Genomic DNA, 17,500 nt, shown 5'->3' with positions numbered 1-17,500 from the left:
ATATCACATTTCAACCTTAAGCTCGAAAATTCCATACACAACATGATATTATAATTCACAAAGGCAGAAAATACCACAGAATCCTTTTCCAGCGAAAATTTTATTGAAACAAACAACATATTTGCTCGTAGAGGCGAAAACCTCGTCCTATTTCATTGCGTGCGTGAAGACAAGAAACTCAATCGTGTCAAATTACCATGTACTTCAGGTAAATACAGCTCACTTTGATTTCGTCTCGACGGGCGATAGATTGTTGTCGAAGTCCAGTACTCGTCGCTTTTGAGATTCCTGCCTAGTTTATACAACTGACTTGCCATTATTGAGCTCCATAAGGGTATATTTTGTTTAAGGATCCACTAAAACGCCCTTCGCGTTACATGACTTTCGACGCCATTGCAGGCTAAGTTAATGATTCTACTGTGTCCACCAGAGAAATCAACGCAGTTCCACTACCCTCTCCATCCTAAGAAAAAACGCGCAGAAGGCTCTATGCAAAAAGACACCACTTACCAGGGGAGTGACAGGCAAGACTTTTACCGACACGGAAAAAAATAAAAAAACGACGAAAATAATCTACCCATTTTCCGACTGGATTGCCATAGGCAACCCAGTAAAAATAGTTGACCACTCCACCAAATGGGGCTCTTCATGGCCAACATAAAGAATGCTGATGCAAATTTGTAAATGAGCCAAGTGAATAACTCCTGCTGGCAAGAAGGCAAGAAAGCAAATTACCAGGGTAGCTAGGAGCAGCTGAACTTGAGACTACCAAGTTAAAGCTGTCTAAACATAACTTAATCCACAACCTCCTGATTTCTAGTCCAGCTCTCTTTAAACCACTCTGCCACTCACTAATGCTATTGTGTGATGGCTATGTTGTGTTGACCTTTATTTGTGGTTAAAAATTTTTCAAAGCGCTTTGATTCCCCCACCCCTCACTGTTTCTTAGGCAACTTTACAAATTTGCTGCCTCAAGCCCATACTGAAATGTTAAACCTGACATCTGTTGCCTAGTTGAGCTTATTACTGAGATTACTATCACATTTTTATTGCAGAAAATGCCAGAGCCGAGCTAGGGAGGCTATTCAATTTCACACCTGCAGGAATTCCACGAAAAAGGAAATGGCGTACAGGAATTAAACTACCCAATACATGGACTCATACATTTATATGCTTAGAGAGAATGAGGGATAATGAAGTCCCTAGTAATGGCTACAAAATCCAGTTGTCAAATGCATCACTTGGAGAAAAGAAGATAACATTTGAGAAGAAATCCTCGTGCAACTACTTTCATGAAAAGTTGTTATAAAGCTACCCAAAACTAAAGGAAGGAGGGGGTTATGAGCTGATGCGTACAAAGTTTAGATCTACCAGCAAGTTGGAAATCTTGCAACCCAAAGGAAATGCAGGGCATAACGTGTTAGACCTTAAATAAATGGTGGCATCAGCTAGAATCTATGTCCGACCCCTTCAAAACGATTTAAGCCTTGAACAAATAGAACATGCATTACTGGTGAGTTCTCCCCTCATTATCACCAGGTCCCTGTATTGCAATATGTTTCTTTGATACAATGACTAACATTAAGCTTGGAAACCTTGCAACACAAAGGCTTAGAGTATGTCCTCCACTTTTACCAGAAGCTTTTCTGTGAAGCTGGATCTTAATATAGCAAAGTAACCTTTTTGTGGTAGAGCACTGTACAGTGCACTACACACTACGTCACCGGGTTGTAAGAGTGTTCATGGTGCCATTAGGCCCGCATTGCATGCTTATCACTAAAATAAACAGGTATGTTGGAAGTGTGCTTGAGTTTCAACAAAATGAGCCCCAAAATCGGCAAGAATTTGAGACACTGATGAATAACAAAGCAGCTGCTATTTCCAAAATGATGGAATTACCTGGTGATAATAAATAACCTTGTCTAGGAGAGTAAATTGTTGACTTCGCAGAAACAATGGTCAACTTCAAGAGTTAGGCAATTGTGATCTTCGTGTTGAATTCGCACATTTCTTGTCAAACTTTATAGCTTGAAAGAAAGAAAAATCAAACTAACAAAAACAAAAACCCAGTGTCATTTTGGCACAAACTGATGTCTTTTGCGATTTACTTGTGCAGCCAAAAGTACAATAGAAAAATTGAATGTAGGAAAAATCTCCCAAATGTTTTTCGCTGATGGTAACCTTTTATACCTGCAGTTCATGTCGCAAATTTTGTTGTTGATGGCAAAGTGTTTTATTCTCGATCGACGGTTCCTGAAAGCTTCCTTCTGCTCTTCCTAAAAACTGTGTATCAATAGTTGTTTACTTTTGCATCAATATTTGTTTTGCATAAAGCAGGCTAACAAAATCTGTACCATTTTTGAGTGTCAACATATAATTATCGGTCCTATGTTTCTGGCACAAAGTGGTATATTTTGAGGTCTCCCATCCAGATCTATACTAACCTCGCCGGTCAGGGATTAACTTCCGTGAACTTTTATCTTGCAAAGCTGTCCGACGCTGAGAGAGCACGCTTAACCTTTCGGTGAAAAAGAAGTTGTACATAAGTGAACTTGAAAGTGATCAACATGTCAGCCCCCGAGCCAATGTTTCTCGATTCCCTTTTATGTTCTTCAATCTTTCTGGCTTTAGTATTTTACCACTAAGCACATGTGTTCTTAGGTGGCAACGTATTTACCTAAAACATCTACCATGGCACTATAATAATTTACGATACCAAAACAATATTGTGCACTATTAGGGATACATATTACGCAAAGACAACCTGAATCCCCTGGAAGACAAAACACAGCTCAGTTGACAATATGGTATAAAGTGCTGTGTTCCTGCACTACCACACAGACGCAATGCATGCTTTTTTTGTAGTTATTACTATTTTGAAAGTTTTTGAGCATAATATGTAGTGGAAGAGCTTACATGTATGTGCCACTCTGTCATTTTGGCTGCCTCCCCGGGCTTGTTTCCAATATTCCCTGTAAAGCTTTTTTTTTTAAGTGTGGGTGCCTTGGGAAAGGGCATTTTCAATTACTGTTGGAATACTGTTAAGTTAACAGAACAGTCTGGCTAAAATTTGGTCATCTATGGTTGTATTAGTCTTCAGACACTGGCCCATTAGAGATGTGTGTCAAGTGTGGGATCAGGATTCAACTTTCAACAATGAGACAGCACATGCAGGATTGTGGTGGTGGATCAGTTGCAAGTACAAGTAGTGTATATGATCCTGACTTGTTGGATTTTAGTGGAACAAGTCAAGTAACTACTATTGTGAATGATGACTCAAGTGATGAAGATAAAGACCCTGTACCCATTAAGACAGGTACATCAAAGAGAATAGTTATGCTACACTGTACATAAAAACTAGTCATGTAACACTAAATCTTACAACTGTAGCTACCTTATAAAAAAACAAACTAAGAAAAGAAAGTGTGCTCTATCTGCAGTGCGGTTACTTTTGCACAACTCTTTTCACCAGGGAATGTTTGATGTTCAGCTGAAATTTCCAAGACATAACCTATAAATGTCTTTGGATAAAGTGAAAATTATACACAACCATATTTGTGCCGCCCCCCCCCCCCCCCAGGGAAAAAAAATCAGTGTGGTTACTATGGTTGCAATGGGCTAATTAATTTGTAGAAAATATCTCCTTTTCTGTTTTTTAATGTTTTCTTGAGTGGGGGGACATAAAATATACTTTCCTTCAATAAGCAAGAGTAAAAATGTTTTTTTAACTGCAGATGATGTTAAGTCGTAATCATGCGTTAAATATCTTACATCTTAAGGATGCCAGCAAAATAGTGCAGTCAGTCCCACTGCCCTTGCAGATTTACAAAGAATTTTCCCAGTTAAATCAAGCTCTGCCCTACAGTCAGCTCTAGACATAGGTGGTAGTCTTGAACAAGCAATAGATCTACTTTTGGAATCAGGTCAGTATTAGAAACTCACAACACCTTGTTGTATGGTGAAAGCTTACATGCCTAAAATGTTATTCCTTGAAGAGGTTGCAATTGAAGTGAACTGCAAATAAGCAGTCTAAGGCTGGCAACTTCTCATCCCCATTGCAACGCTAACAGTATTAACCACCTTTGTATGGCATGTTTGATTTATTTATCCAGTGAACATACACTAACCATATCTGTATAGTCTTAGCTACCCCGGTTCGTTGGTAGATCTCTATACTGTCAAATTGAGGCTCAATGCATGTAGCATTCAAACTGCATTTATTTTTTTCCCTTGAAAGCAGCCTCTTCAGTTGTTGCATAACATGCAACATACACGTCACATTTCATCTGGATTTAAAAATAATGATCCTAATTCCTATGCATGCAATCAAATTATAGATGATTGTATACTGCTGAGTATCACACATATGAATAGCTTCATTTCCTGTCTGGGTCACTAATGTTTTATCATACCATGATCAATTTAAAGGTTCAAATGCTGGTGACAGGGATAGTAGCTCTACAGAAACTGGTAAGCCCAAACCTCAGGTACCTTCAAACTTGCGGAAGTTAATGGTAATAGAGGAATAGAGAAATTGGATAATAGACTCACAACAATAACATGACTGTCTTATTTTGTTCCAAGTCAATATAATAAATATTATTCAGATGAGGAAGAAGACATAGTTCACTTGTGTCATGAGTTATCTTGAGTGGCACATACATTGTGGGTGCTTATAGGAAGGAGGCACTTATGCCAATCAGGGCCATTATTTGAAAAAAAAAACCAACAACCAAAATCAAGAGGGAGCATTTATTAGAAGTAGTGTATTTATTGGATGTGGAGCCATTACATTATGCAATGTTCATTCAATACACTAATATATATTGACAATATTGTACCATTGTCTCTTTCATAGGCATGCCATCCCTTTGCACACAAGCACGCACGGTTGTGGAAATTATGCAATCCTACAGATGCCAGACAGAGCAAGGAACAGCATATATTGATGTTAACAGAATGCAGCTGTCTATGCTCCGCCAGATAATGACAATTTACAAGAACCCTCAATTGAACTTGAAGAAACATGTAAATGTTAACTTCCATGGAGAGCAAGGTGCTGACTTGGGAGGCCCCAGTAAAGAATTCTTTCATGAGTGCCATTAGTTCCTTGAGTAAAGTTGATCCCGTATTCAATATGCAGTTGTTTGGTGGTCAAGATGGACATCTTATCCCCTTCTATGGAGTAGATGCTGTTTCTTCAGGGTGTTTTCAAGTAGCAGGGAAACTTGTGGCTCATAGTTTGAAGAATGATGGCCCTGGATTTGTAGGCCTATCTCCTGCTGTAGTGAAATACCTTAACACTGGTTCCTTGGAGGAGGCAGCAGTCTTTGTTACAATGGATGATCTAACAGACCTTGAGCTGAAGGGACTTCTGCAAGAAAAGGTTGGATTGGTTACAATAAATGTCGAGTTGTTACAATGCTTAAGCCGGGTTAGTGGTGGTTCCATGCCACTGGATGCAATCCAACACCTGAGTGACCTTATGAATCTTTACTGTCACACTTGCCATATAGAAAGTCACTTGTAAAATCATCACACAACTTAAAATATCCCTTCCCTAAATTTCTTGAGATGTGGCCATCTGTGACCTTCCATTTTCTCATACCAGCCTATTACAATAAATAGGAAAATATCTTGCTTACAATCAATTTCCTTTAGGGCTGCATAAACAAATTACCCATTTCAAAATATATCAAGCCATACGTGTATATAGCGTGTACTTGTATTGTTACTAAGCATAATGAACGTTACTTCATAATGTCCTCTAGATCTTACAAAAACAGAACATAGATGAGGTAGATGGTGAAGCGAAAGACAAGGTTGAGGAGTTGCTGGTCCGACATGGACTAACAGATGCAGTACCCCTGAGTGATGTTAACAAAGAGAAGGCTATCAAAGATCTCCTAGTTGCAGAAGTGTTGGTTACAAGAACAGTTGCCCTTGACTCGTTCTTCCTGGGTCTTAATGTTCTTGGATTTGGTGATTTGCTTCGCAAGCATCCATCCATAACTGAATTTGTTTTTCCCTCTATTGAAGAAGCTTCAGTTGACATGGACATACTGAAATGCAAGTTACTTCAAGCACATCCCATCCAAGAAATTGTTGGTGAAGCCCAGCTGGCACAGTCTTGGGAATGGTTTCTTGAATATGTCAACACCAGTGGCTCTGATGTAGGTGAGTGCTGTGCATACACTATTCTATTCCCAAGTGAGGGTAACATTGTTTAACTCTTTTGTTACAGTTGTAGTAAAAGTTTCGAGACTGAATTCTAATCACAAATGCAGACAGCTGCTAGATACTAGAATGTGAACATGAGGAATTGTGAAAATAAGTGGATAGAAACAAGAACAAGGATATCAAATGACCTGATGCACATGGAAGAAGTGAAACCTGATCATGTCTGTCTTTGAAATACATGTGGATACATGTACATGTACATGTACATCTTCTTGCCATATGAAAGGCAGTTTTCTGAAAAAATCCCTGGAAGTTTATGCAAGTACTATATGGCATTTGTAAATAGACGAAGAAAAATAGAAATAGCCCACTAGTTATGCCTTTGACATTTTGTGAAAAGTCATTTGTGTGCAGAAATATCAATTGAAGTCAATATTCACAATATCTCCAAGGATAAGGTTGAAAATACAGTATATGGAAGCATTTACCCACCCATAATATTTCAGCCCAAAGTCAATGCTACCTGTCCTAATATTTCTCATGTGTTTCATTTTTGGGGTTTAACCTTGCAGATGACAACACTGGATACCCGTTTAGTAACTCACTGGTGATGTTCATTACTGGGACAACAGCGCTTGACCCACAGGAGAATTTGGAAGTTACTTTTCAGACAGATACCACAAGAAAACTTCTTGAGGCAGACAGTTGTTTTCGAAAATTGATACTACCAATCTCACATGGTTGCTATGAGGAGTTCAAGGCAGCTTGCAATCTTTCTTTATCATCAGGAGCTGTAGGATATGGTAGATTCTGAAAAGATTCCTGTTGTCATACCTAATTACTTTCCCTTGTATTTTTCTCAAGAGCACTATTCGTACCTTAAGGAGAATAATTATGTTGTGTTCAAAGTGAGGAGTTGCACTGAATGTTTACTTCTTGCATTGTTTTTTTAAGTCCAAATTGTTGACAGTTGAAAAAACACTACGACTTCCTGTTTTAGACGGACCACTTCACGTTTGAAGTCCACCAAGCAGAGTGAACATATCTGGAAGTACAGTGTATGGTCCAAGTCTCAATGACTGTATTTTATTGGTGAAAACCATTGTGTTGAAGATAATTATAGATCATGGAGATGAAGTTAAAGTTGATGTCAAGTTAAGTAACAGTTTTCTTGTTTTCAGTCCAAGGAGTTATCATTATAGCAGTTTACATTTTCCCTGTGAATTAAAAGCTTGACTGTTGTAGTCCTCTTCCTATGACTGCTTTGATTTCACTACACATTTACTTATCAAAACAATATTCGGTTAGCTTTACTAACCAATCAGCATCTCTGTTGGTGGATTTACATTTATGACCCCGGCAGGGCTCGAAATTGCGACCAATACAGTCGCATTAGCGACTAAATTTTTCCCTTTGCGACTTGTTGTCACCTTCGCTCTTTCCAAACAAAAGGGTTAGCAGTTGCCACTTTCCTGCTAATTTTGCTAAAATAAATAAATAAACGACAAAATTATTTTTTTCTCGCTGTGAATTTTCTCTGAAGATAGCGTAATATTGTAGAGTAATTTAGCTGCGATGTTACGTGCACAGCTCCATTCCTTCGATCATTCGCCATTTTCAGCAGTTTCTTTACACACAAGTATTGCGAGCTCATATTTTTTTGCTAAACCGCTGACAACACAATGCAGTGCAGCGATTTTGCGACTAAAATTTGCGAAATTGCGACTAAATTTTCGTATCTTATCGCAAAATGCGAGTGCATTTTTTCGTTAATTTCGAGCCCTGAGTCCCGTTATATTATTTGTCACTCCGAAGGCTGTTATTGGCAGTATTGCATTTACAATCCTTGTACTAAGTCAGTGAGTGCAGAAAGTTGCGTGCCTGAATATATAAATCAATGCCATGACAATCACTGTCACTTAATGGGTCAACCACTAAACTTAGTTGCTGCTGTTGCTCCTCCCTAATATTGACTTGAATGTTTGGAATTTCCACTAGCTCAACATCATCGCAGGTAGAAGATTCACTGGAAATGGGCCCATCCCAGTCAATACCATATGAGGAAGATTCTTTCTGTTGAAATATCAAAGAGACAAAAACATCTTTAAACATACTGTTTCCATCACAAACTGCATATCTCAAGTTTATGAAGAGACTGTACTTGTTGTATATATAATAATATGAAAGCATTCTTTGTTACATACATGTACTTGCCTCATCTAGTTGACAAAACATTTCCCTGGCTACCTCCAAACCTGAACCACGCAGTTGTAGCATCACACTAACAAACTGCTGGAGAGGAGAAAGGCTTCTTGCAGTTCTCATGCTATGATTGTTCCAACCTCCTTGCCAAATGTCAAGGTGACGATTAATACGGGGTAAAAAAACTGTGTGAAGAGCAAGCAGATCAACCTCATTCAGTGGGTCAAGAACACCTTGTTCCTCAAGATGATAAAATAGTGTTTGATACAAACACAAGACACCACTGTAAACATCCCTCCAGAGCCTCTCTATTCTTTGGTTGTGGGTGCTACTCCCAGCCATCACACTTCCACGTCCAGTTCCCCTCAAAGGATGTTGCAGCATGTACAAAGCAGCTGCTGTGTTCTCACCACCTTTATCAGTCCGCAATCGAGATGGCAAGCCAAACTCAGTGACTGCTTTCATAAACAACTGTAGCACTGTTTCAGCACGATTGGTATTTGAACAATGAAGAAAGACAACCAAACGAGAGTACCCATCAATTGCACCATGCACTACCATCCGCCACCTATGAAAGGGAAGACAGATTAATTTTTTTTCACATTGTACCCAGACTTTGATCTGCCTTAAAAAGACACGAGGGAAGTTTTGCCGTGGACTTACTTCCCCTAGCACTGATGGTGTTCAAGTCTATAATATTTTGTATGTGCAGCAAATTTAGAATACCGGTAACTTATGAAATGTTATTTAAGTAAATTACAGGAGATGACAGGTTTTCTACAGTGTATGAGGCTAAGCAAGCATGGCAAAATGTTTCTTTACATTAATTTTAGTTCACAGGAATCCGAAAATGACCACCACCTGATACAAACACCAGAGCAAGTTTGGGATAGTTTGAAATTATTCCAAGAATCCTATTTTCCCATACTTTCTCTGCCGGTGTTTGCATCAGGGGCTACAAAAAGCATGAAGAGAACAGTTACCTTTGATTAAGCAATGTAAGTATCTTCATTCAACCTGAGTAATGGCTTGTAGAAAAACTGCATTTTCAGTCATATAGGGAAGATATCGTTGATATCACGTATTGTTATAAATGTACCAACCAGAGCCTCATTGGCTGTCAAAACAACATATTTTTTGTTCCTGTGGTTGGCACATTTGAATAACAAAAGCAATGTTTGTAAACAGATATCTTCCCTTTACTGCAAATAAGATACAGCTCATTCACCTAATCAGCTTGTGGTTGCCATCCATATGCCATAGCTCTAAAGGCCCGCGGACACTGTATTGTCGCCTCTCAATTGTAGCAAACCATCTTAGGGAAGGATCACACCGTTGAATGCTCTCTCTCAAGTCATGTTCCCGCACAAAAACACCATGGGTTTTTAGAATTGCAATAATCTGACGATACCCAGCTCGAGGAAATTGTACTTTAATTTCTGTCACCATACGATCCAGTTCTTCTTCTGAAAGGTCGGAATAGTTATTGCTTGTCAAGCCGTACTCTGCCATTCGACGCTGAATGGTACGCGCAGACATACCCAGCATTTCTGACAACTTGGTCTTGTTGAATCCCAAAGACAACAGGAATTCTAACTGATCCCTGCTAAGGAAGTATCTAGGCCTCCCTAGGGGTTTTTCTCGGTAAAAGTACATGTTCGAACCGGATTCAGGAAGTAAGTCATCAGGCATTCCACTGTTTCGAAGGCTGCCAAGAGCATCTTGCAAAATTCTCACGGAATGTGCTGTTACAAAACCACTTTCGCTTAATCGAAGAAGATGGCGATGGAAATGTTCCAAGCAGTTTATGAAATACTGGATATCATCAGATGTGACAACCGCCCTGTTAACAACTTCGTTTATAGCAGAATACAGCCGAATCAATTCGTTCCTTATTCTTTGAGAAACACCTTCCGCCATCTTGGATATAATTATAACCAAAGACATGCGGCTTGAGGGAGGCCGCTGTTTTCTGAAACGCAGGCCTATGCTCACTTTAAAGGTGTACCTCATCAGTTTAAAGCAACACTGGTGACTTGAGCATGTTCCGCGTCATTGTAAAGACCATTTCGTTCGACTTCACTTAAAACGCAGTGTGGGTCTTCACTTCAAAGGTGTACGTCGTCACTTTCAAGGTGTACCTCTTCACTTTAAAGGTGTACCTCTTCACTTTAAAGGTGTACTTCCTCACTTCAAAGGTGTACCTCCTCACTTTGAAGGCGAAGCATTTCGATTTGTCCTATTTGCCGCGCCATAATGTGGAGTTGGCGAAACGAAAAATAGAGCCTGACCAAATTCCTCTTTGAAATTCCTTGCACCCACTTTTTTTGATTGATTGACATGTCCTTCGTCGGCCAATCAAATTTACTGCCATTACACCAATACACGCGTGGACGGCAGATTCACGCTATTTTGTTTTGACCAGAGTTAATTACCGTGGGAGGAATATTATAAACGAATTCGAGGTTACCGTTGGCTTTAATTTGAGAAAAACACATTTAAAGCATGGGGAATGTTACTTTCTGTACCTTTTCGACGACTATATTGCGGCAAAGGCCGGTGTAATTCTTCCTCCGAACTTCACTGAATATGCAATCTTTTAAGCTTGACATCTTAATTTGCAATTGAGATAACCTAGCATTTTGTCGTTGGACGGTTTGGCAATAGATTTTTAACGAAAAAAAAAAAAAGAGAAATACATTATTCCTTTAACGTGTTTGCCCATGAAGGTTTCTTTGGTGATTTTTTCGGGTAATATCTTCAGTTGCAGACGGTATTTCTAGAATTGCGCGCAGTAAAATCATGATAAGTTTGCGCCGTTAATTTCTTGATGGAGTACGAACAGTAAGATGGACTCGCAAAGTTTCATATATTTTTGTACAACTGGTCTCTCTGGAAACATGCCATTTTAGTTTCTGGAGTGCGAGTTTCATTAGTTAAATCAACTGGAAATATTATGAAGCAATCTTGACTCCAAATTGTGCAAACAAACCGTGTCACGTACAGTAAGTAAATAAAGCCGTTTGATACACAGTTATTCAAAACATGCATTCGCTTAACTTGCGATTTTATCAGCATCTCCTCCTGTTGATATATATGTCCTTTGTCTCATTCAGGGAACCAATATGCATCGGCTTTCATTGCCATTTGAAAGAACCCGCTATTTAGCATTCAAAACATCAGGGAAGTTTTTGCCAAAGTACTTTCAACCACATGGCCACAGAGCTCGACAACGGAATCGCTAATTTCACTCTTTTCAGATATTCAAACCCGATTCTGGACAAGTTATGAGATGTTTCAGATGGCATATCTCCATTTATACAAACAAAATCAAGTTGCACCGTCCACGGCATTGTAAGAACAAAAGGCAGCAACTTTCTTCGTACACTTACGGCGGATGAGTCTCGAGGACTTCGCGAGAGCTCCGCGCAATCATGATAACATTTTCACTTTCGGCGTTTCAACAGCCAATCAGATTACGAGTTTGGTCGGCCAAAATTTGGCCGACCGTCCGGAATTCTTGAGAGACTTTTGGTCAGGTCCAATTTTAGCGAACGACGACATAAGAGAACATATGGGCGAAGCTAAAAATGGGTCTGATCGCAGGTTATGGGATAATCGACTCCATTTTCCCAGAAAACGTGGGTTCCGGTCTTATGACGTATGGTTGAGTTTAAACGGAAGCAGAAAAGAGAAAACCGTTAACAGTAGAAATGGCGGGTTGAAAGTGTTTGAGAAACAAGAATTTTAGCCTTACACACAAATGATCATTGGCTTGCTGTTAGAGCAAGTGAAGATGAAACCTCTGACGCTTTCGGTGAGTGTATTTTTGGTGTTTCAGCGTACATTCCACCGTACAGAATGCAATGAGAATGCCATCGTGCAAGCAACACGATCGACAATTTTTTTTTGTGGAAACGACACAAATGTCCTTATCTTCTACAAGTTGATGTTTCCGTAATTCTGAATGGCTTCGACAAGACCTTATTCCACGGATTTCTCCTCAAAGAGACTGATGTAATGTTTTCCCACGGTACTTTTGCAACAGCAACAGTAATCACTTTTTAGCAGTTTTAGCAGCGTGGGAAAATTCCCGTGCGGTATATGACATAATTCAAACCTCGTCGTTTTATTATTTTTGTGATTTATATATTTCTGAGGTAGAAAAAATCAATCAGCACTGAAACTTGTTTTAGATTTTGAATCCCCCTCCAAATTCTGGGGCTTCCGAATTACTTACCGACTTCCTGTCGGACTGCCATTGTTACGCAAGCGGCCAATCAAAAATATAGTTCAAATCGATTATCCCAGAGTCTCTCCGGGCGCTCACCCGCTGGCCAAAAAGCCCGAGGACTCTGGGTACGAGTGGCAAACATTGCGTACCCGTAATAGTTTGAAGTGAGGATCATTAAATAAGAAGCTGCTTCTTCAATAATATGAATTATTGAAATTATACAAAAAAAGACATACGTTTACAATCCATGGAGCTTACTTCTCGTTTGGCAGCCGCGGGCGGAAAGGCACAACCGAAGCAGATCGATCAAATCAATCCAACAGTTATGTGGAGCATAAGGATATGGAGACGACTGAGGATTATGTGAGGTGCCCACAGATGCATAACATGACTGTCAATATGTTTGTTACTGTCACGCAAGTACACTTTTATTTCGTAGTTCCTTTGCTTTCATTTTGAGTCGTTTTTGACGAGTGTGCGCTTTTGTAAATGGTTGCGTCACGCAGCATAAGAAAGAGACTATGACAACATCATGTGCGTCACGCTATTTGTTACCAACGAATGGTGCAATCGAGAAGAACAAGAATCTTGAATTGTAGTGATGTCCATTTAGCAATTTTTGTCTTCAGTACACGGGTAAGTGCTGCATTCTTAGAGTAAAGAGCTTAAATTGACCGGAAAATTTGTTGAATAAGTTAATACTTTAAGCTGGAGGCTGCGATCATTTGAAGGGAACGCTTTGATCTTAAAGTGAAATGTTTTAAGGTCGATAAATGATATAAATTAGCAATATCATTTAATACCGTGCTAGCACCTAACAAAGAGAACTTATGCTCCCTCGCCGCCGGATCTATGAGATACCGGAGAGTCGATTTTCACGTCGAAGTTAACATGGAGAGGATTAAGGAAAATTGACAGTGAATTGATGTGAAATGTTAAAAGATATAACTCCGTGGATACTGCCAAAATCATCAAAACTTCTGAAATCAAACAAGGATACATCTCTTCTTCTAAACATACCATGGAAAGCACAAGGGTAACGCATCCGACAATTTCTTTGTAACGGCTTTCGGTACATTTTGTTATAAAGCACGCGATCACTGATTTGCATACTTTTCCAACCATGCAATAATATTGACATACGTCCACTTTATTTCACCACGATAATGGTTAAAGCTAATGCTTATGGGGTCGTGCATCTAAAGTACAGTTACACATAGTAAAGTAATAGGTTTACAATAATTTACGGTTGTTAAGACTAAGTGCTTGAAATCCTAAAAATATATAAAATCGTCATCACTGAAATTAGCAGTAGAAGCAGATGTTGCTTTAAAATTAAAATCTTTTAACACTCTTATCTTATTCAGTCTAGAGTCTAGAGTTCAACGTTCAGTGCGGGTTAAGTCCGGATGCCTGGATGCAATTGCATTCCAGAGAATGGCGCTCCTGTAACTAACAGACTGTTCTAAATAGCGAGATTGAAACCTAGGAACACCAATGTTTTCTGATCTTCTTAACGAGTACTCGGTATTTCTCTTAGTAACAATGTTATCACTTAATGCAGGGGCACCCAACGTCAATTTTCGGAAAATATCTGTTCGCAAGACGATTTGAGATCTAGAATTTTCGGAACATTTCTTGAAAAAATTTCTTGCTTGTCTGCCTCTCCTAGGATTTTCGAACATCTGATAAAATGGTATAATTGCTCATTTTTAACGGATTTTTACCCTAAAAAGGTCACCTAGAATTTTCGGGAGCCTTTTTTCTGGCTGAAATTTTCGAAAAGGTAAGTTTTGAACCCTATAATTTTCGGATCGCTAGACTTTCAGCTAGGAAATCCGAACAGATGAAAAATTTTTAGGGGATAAAAATATGCCTATATCTACCGTTTAAATACTAAAATACGTTTAACAATACTATGTCTAAGTGGTTTTGAACTGTATTCTCGTTGGGTGCCCCTGTTAATGGTACAGGTAGTCTGTCATTGTAAGCATTATGCATTGAGCTTCTTTGTCATCAAAATTAGTAACTCAACAATACTGGCTAAAGAAAGTCGAGACCCTTGTCAGATTAAGTTCTGTGAAGAGCAAATCAAGTTAACAGGGAAACACCAAATGGCAAATTTTTAGAGGTTTCCGACAACCACAGTCCGGCCTTTGCGCTAAGTTTGATTTGATTTCTTAATGGCATCATTCCATTTTCTGACGCCATATAGGGAATATATATGTTTACAAACATTGCTTTTGTTATTCAAATGCGCCAACTTCAAGAACAAAAGACCCTTTGTTTCGACAGCCAATGTTGCTCTGGTTGACTCATTAATGACAATAGGTGACGTCTACGATATCTTCCCTAGGGTCAAACACGGCGTAAACTGCAATACTCGGAAGACAGTTTTTTGTGCAAGGGACAGAGGAAAGAAGTGAATGTCTGGGATTTTTGCCGAATTCAAACCTCTATAACTCCGCTACAAAACGGCAGATTTCAAAAATTTAAAAATATTTTAGTCATTTTATTAATTTCATTCATTCAACGGAAAATTAGATCATTGCACAAGGCACGAAGTCTGAAAATTGGATGTTAGAAATCTCCTCATGTTGCTTCAAAATTTCGCGGAAATTTGCATTGTTTTGATTGCAAGGGTTTATATGAAATTTACAAATTCGTTTACGGTCGTTATGGCTTGATTCTGATCGCCATACTTTACGAAAATAATCTCAACAGAAGTGCTTTTTAAAAGGTGTTCTCGCTATCCACAACTGTCAACACCTTAAAGGATTAATAATGGTTCGAAGTCGGCGAAATTCCCATACATTTATTGCAATTTAAGCCATGTTTGCCCCCAACCAATATGGCGTCAAAAACCGTGGAAAGGTCTATCACAGCATCAACTGAAAATCTAAGTAACAGAAAACTTTATTCGTATGGTTTGAACCCAGGAGTTATATTCATAATTAAGTGAAGTCAAGAATTGTCCGGTTGAATGTAGTCTTAAGAACAGGGGCTGTGGAGTGCCTTTGAAATTGGGGGGGGGGGGGTAGGATTTGGTATGGATCACGGAAGTATGAGGGGAGGGGGAAGAAGTTTAGGAGAAAATAACAGCGAAGGAAAAAAAAAAGTGGTGGGGGGGGGGGGGGGTACAGTACAAACCCAGCTCTCCCGCGACAGTTCCCTGGAGAAGGACTGTTACGGATGACAGAGAGTTTTAGCGCCGACAACGAACTCGAGATCTGGAAGCAAGTTCTAAGGAGCATGCGCAAAGTCTCAAACTGCGGACTTGTATAGTACATGTACGACGAGTTTTGAAGTGAAATGTCCTAGTGAGAAAACGAGTTGTACTGCCGATCGTAAAGTCGTTTCAATTGACTTCGCTTGTTTTAAATGCGCTTTAGAAGATTGATACAGACATTAACATATATGTATTCATTGAAGTTATGTGGTGAAAATAGGATATGGGTCGAATTACTGGCAGGTAATAACTGCTTTTCGGAACTACAGCCCGTTCGTGCTTGCCATGAAGTAAACAAACGAAGGAAGGAAAATGTTAATTTTTTTTACGACAGCTGATTTTTTCAGCAGAATTATCCTGACGGAAACTCGATGGACTAATTATTAGCGGTTTGCTTATATTTGCTTTTGCTTTGGTAGGGCACAGCTTTACTTCTGATCGAAATTCGTTCATGTGTAAGCTAAACTTACCTCTTTTACAAGTTGTCATCAGTGAGCTAAGCAGTACGTTTTAATCTGGATAGATTAACTCTAAACTAACTATTTTTGAACTTTCTCTTTTAGCGCTTTCATTAACTTTTTTGCTGAACGTGAAAGCGCAGCTAAAAGTTTAAAAAAGGCGCCAAATTATTGTATGCTTAACCTTATTTTTTTTTTCCCAAAATTTTAATCCAATGGGATCAGTTGATCCCAACGGTCTTAAAAGGAAACTGTCACGAGAAGCGCATGCGCTAGCGTCTTGTGAAAACTTTAAAAGTGTTAGGTTAACTTCTTTTCAAGTTGAATCGACAAATTCCAAATGGTGTCCACTGGAGACGGCCATGGTGGACAAAGGAGAAATTCCGGCGAACATACGTGACTCACGCGTGAATCCATGATGGCGGCGAGAATTTTCCGTGGGCTCAAGAGCAAACAAATTCGAGCATGCGCAGCTCATGACAGTGCTCCTTTAATATCCGCGAAGAAACGTATTAGATTTCAGTTTATTATTTACAGTCGCTTCCGTTATTTTCCGTTACTCTTAGTATTTGAATTCAAATTGTTGTAACTACCATTTTTTATCACATTTTTCCAGTATTACGCCAACATCCATTTACTATATATATATGTACATATAGGCAATCCAATGTAAGCTCTTATTGTACCTGAAGAAAGCTGGTTTGGTTTATCAGCCGAAATATAGTACACCACTAAAATCAAACCTACCTTGTATCGGCTCTTGCTTAAAATATTTAGCTTCTCAACTTATAATTACGCCGATCAGATCAAGCCACTGATCTAACGTACACCGACAGGAAAATTGTCCACGGTTGCTTGCTAAAAAAATCTAATCTTAGCAAATGCAAAGGCTTTGACTTAAAGTGCCCTTTGATTAAAAAAAATACTTTTTTTCTTCTTCAGATTTTGAAAGTTTGTTTGCTCATCACCTGACTGGAAAATTTTTGAGCTTTGATTTTTACCCAAAGGCCGTTTACTTTGAGTGTAAGTTTTGGATTTCACGGTCTACCATTACTCACGTTCAAAACTGACCGATTGGACCTCAGAGGGTTGGATCCAGGGAAAAGTGACGTCAAAGGCTCACTAGCTTAAAATTTCAGAGTGTGAATGCAGCTTATTATATACGCAAAACGCGAGTTTAAAAGTCTGAAAGCCCAA

The 17,500-nt window shown here is 39.1% G+C and overlaps 3 protein-coding genes across 7 annotated transcripts in view; 1 reads left to right on the top strand and 2 right to left on the bottom strand.

The window, feature by feature from the left end:
* Positions 1–13,007, bottom strand: part of LOC138056972 (monocarboxylate transporter 3-like) — a 47,689-nt gene extending 34,682 nt beyond the window's left edge. The window contains exon 1 of one of the 3 annotated variants that reach the window (XM_068902971.1): positions 12,875–13,007. In XM_068902971.1, coding sequence (XP_068759072.1) covers position 12,875 — 1 coding nt within the window. In that variant the 5' untranslated portion in view covers positions 12,876–13,007. Of the gene's footprint in view, positions 1–12,852 lie in introns of all 3 variants that reach the window. The other 2 variants (XM_068902975.1, XM_068902976.1) reach the window with 2 other exon arrangements.
* On the bottom strand, positions 8,032–10,302 carry LOC138057595 (uncharacterized). Its single transcript, XM_068903560.1, has 3 exons — positions 9,611–10,302; positions 8,395–8,950; positions 8,032–8,253 (listed from the first exon to the last, which is right to left on the bottom strand). Exons 1-3 carry the CDS (start codon positions 10,300–10,302, stop codon positions 8,032–8,034), a joined length of 1,470 nt encoding a protein of 489 aa, XP_068759661.1.
* Positions 12,099–17,500, top strand: part of LOC138056975 (monocarboxylate transporter 13-like) — an 11,198-nt gene continuing 5,796 nt past the window's right edge. Inside the window, exons 1-2 of one of the 3 annotated variants that reach the window (XM_068902982.1) lie at positions 13,191–13,252; positions 17,246–17,326. The gene's annotated coding sequence lies outside the window, so the exon portion shown is untranslated. Of the gene's footprint in view, positions 12,200–13,112; positions 13,253–17,245; positions 17,327–17,500 lie in introns of those variants that run through there. The other 2 variants (XM_068902983.1, XM_068902981.1) reach the window with 2 other exon arrangements.

This window comes from Montipora capricornis, chromosome 7 (genome assembly GCF_036669925.1).
Source record: "Montipora capricornis isolate CH-2021 chromosome 7, ASM3666992v2, whole genome shotgun sequence".
NCBI classification, from domain to species: domain Eukaryota; kingdom Metazoa; phylum Cnidaria; class Anthozoa; order Scleractinia; family Acroporidae; genus Montipora; species Montipora capricornis.
Note: the sequence above shows the minus strand (reverse complement) of the source record. Positions and strands in the feature narration are given on the sequence as shown.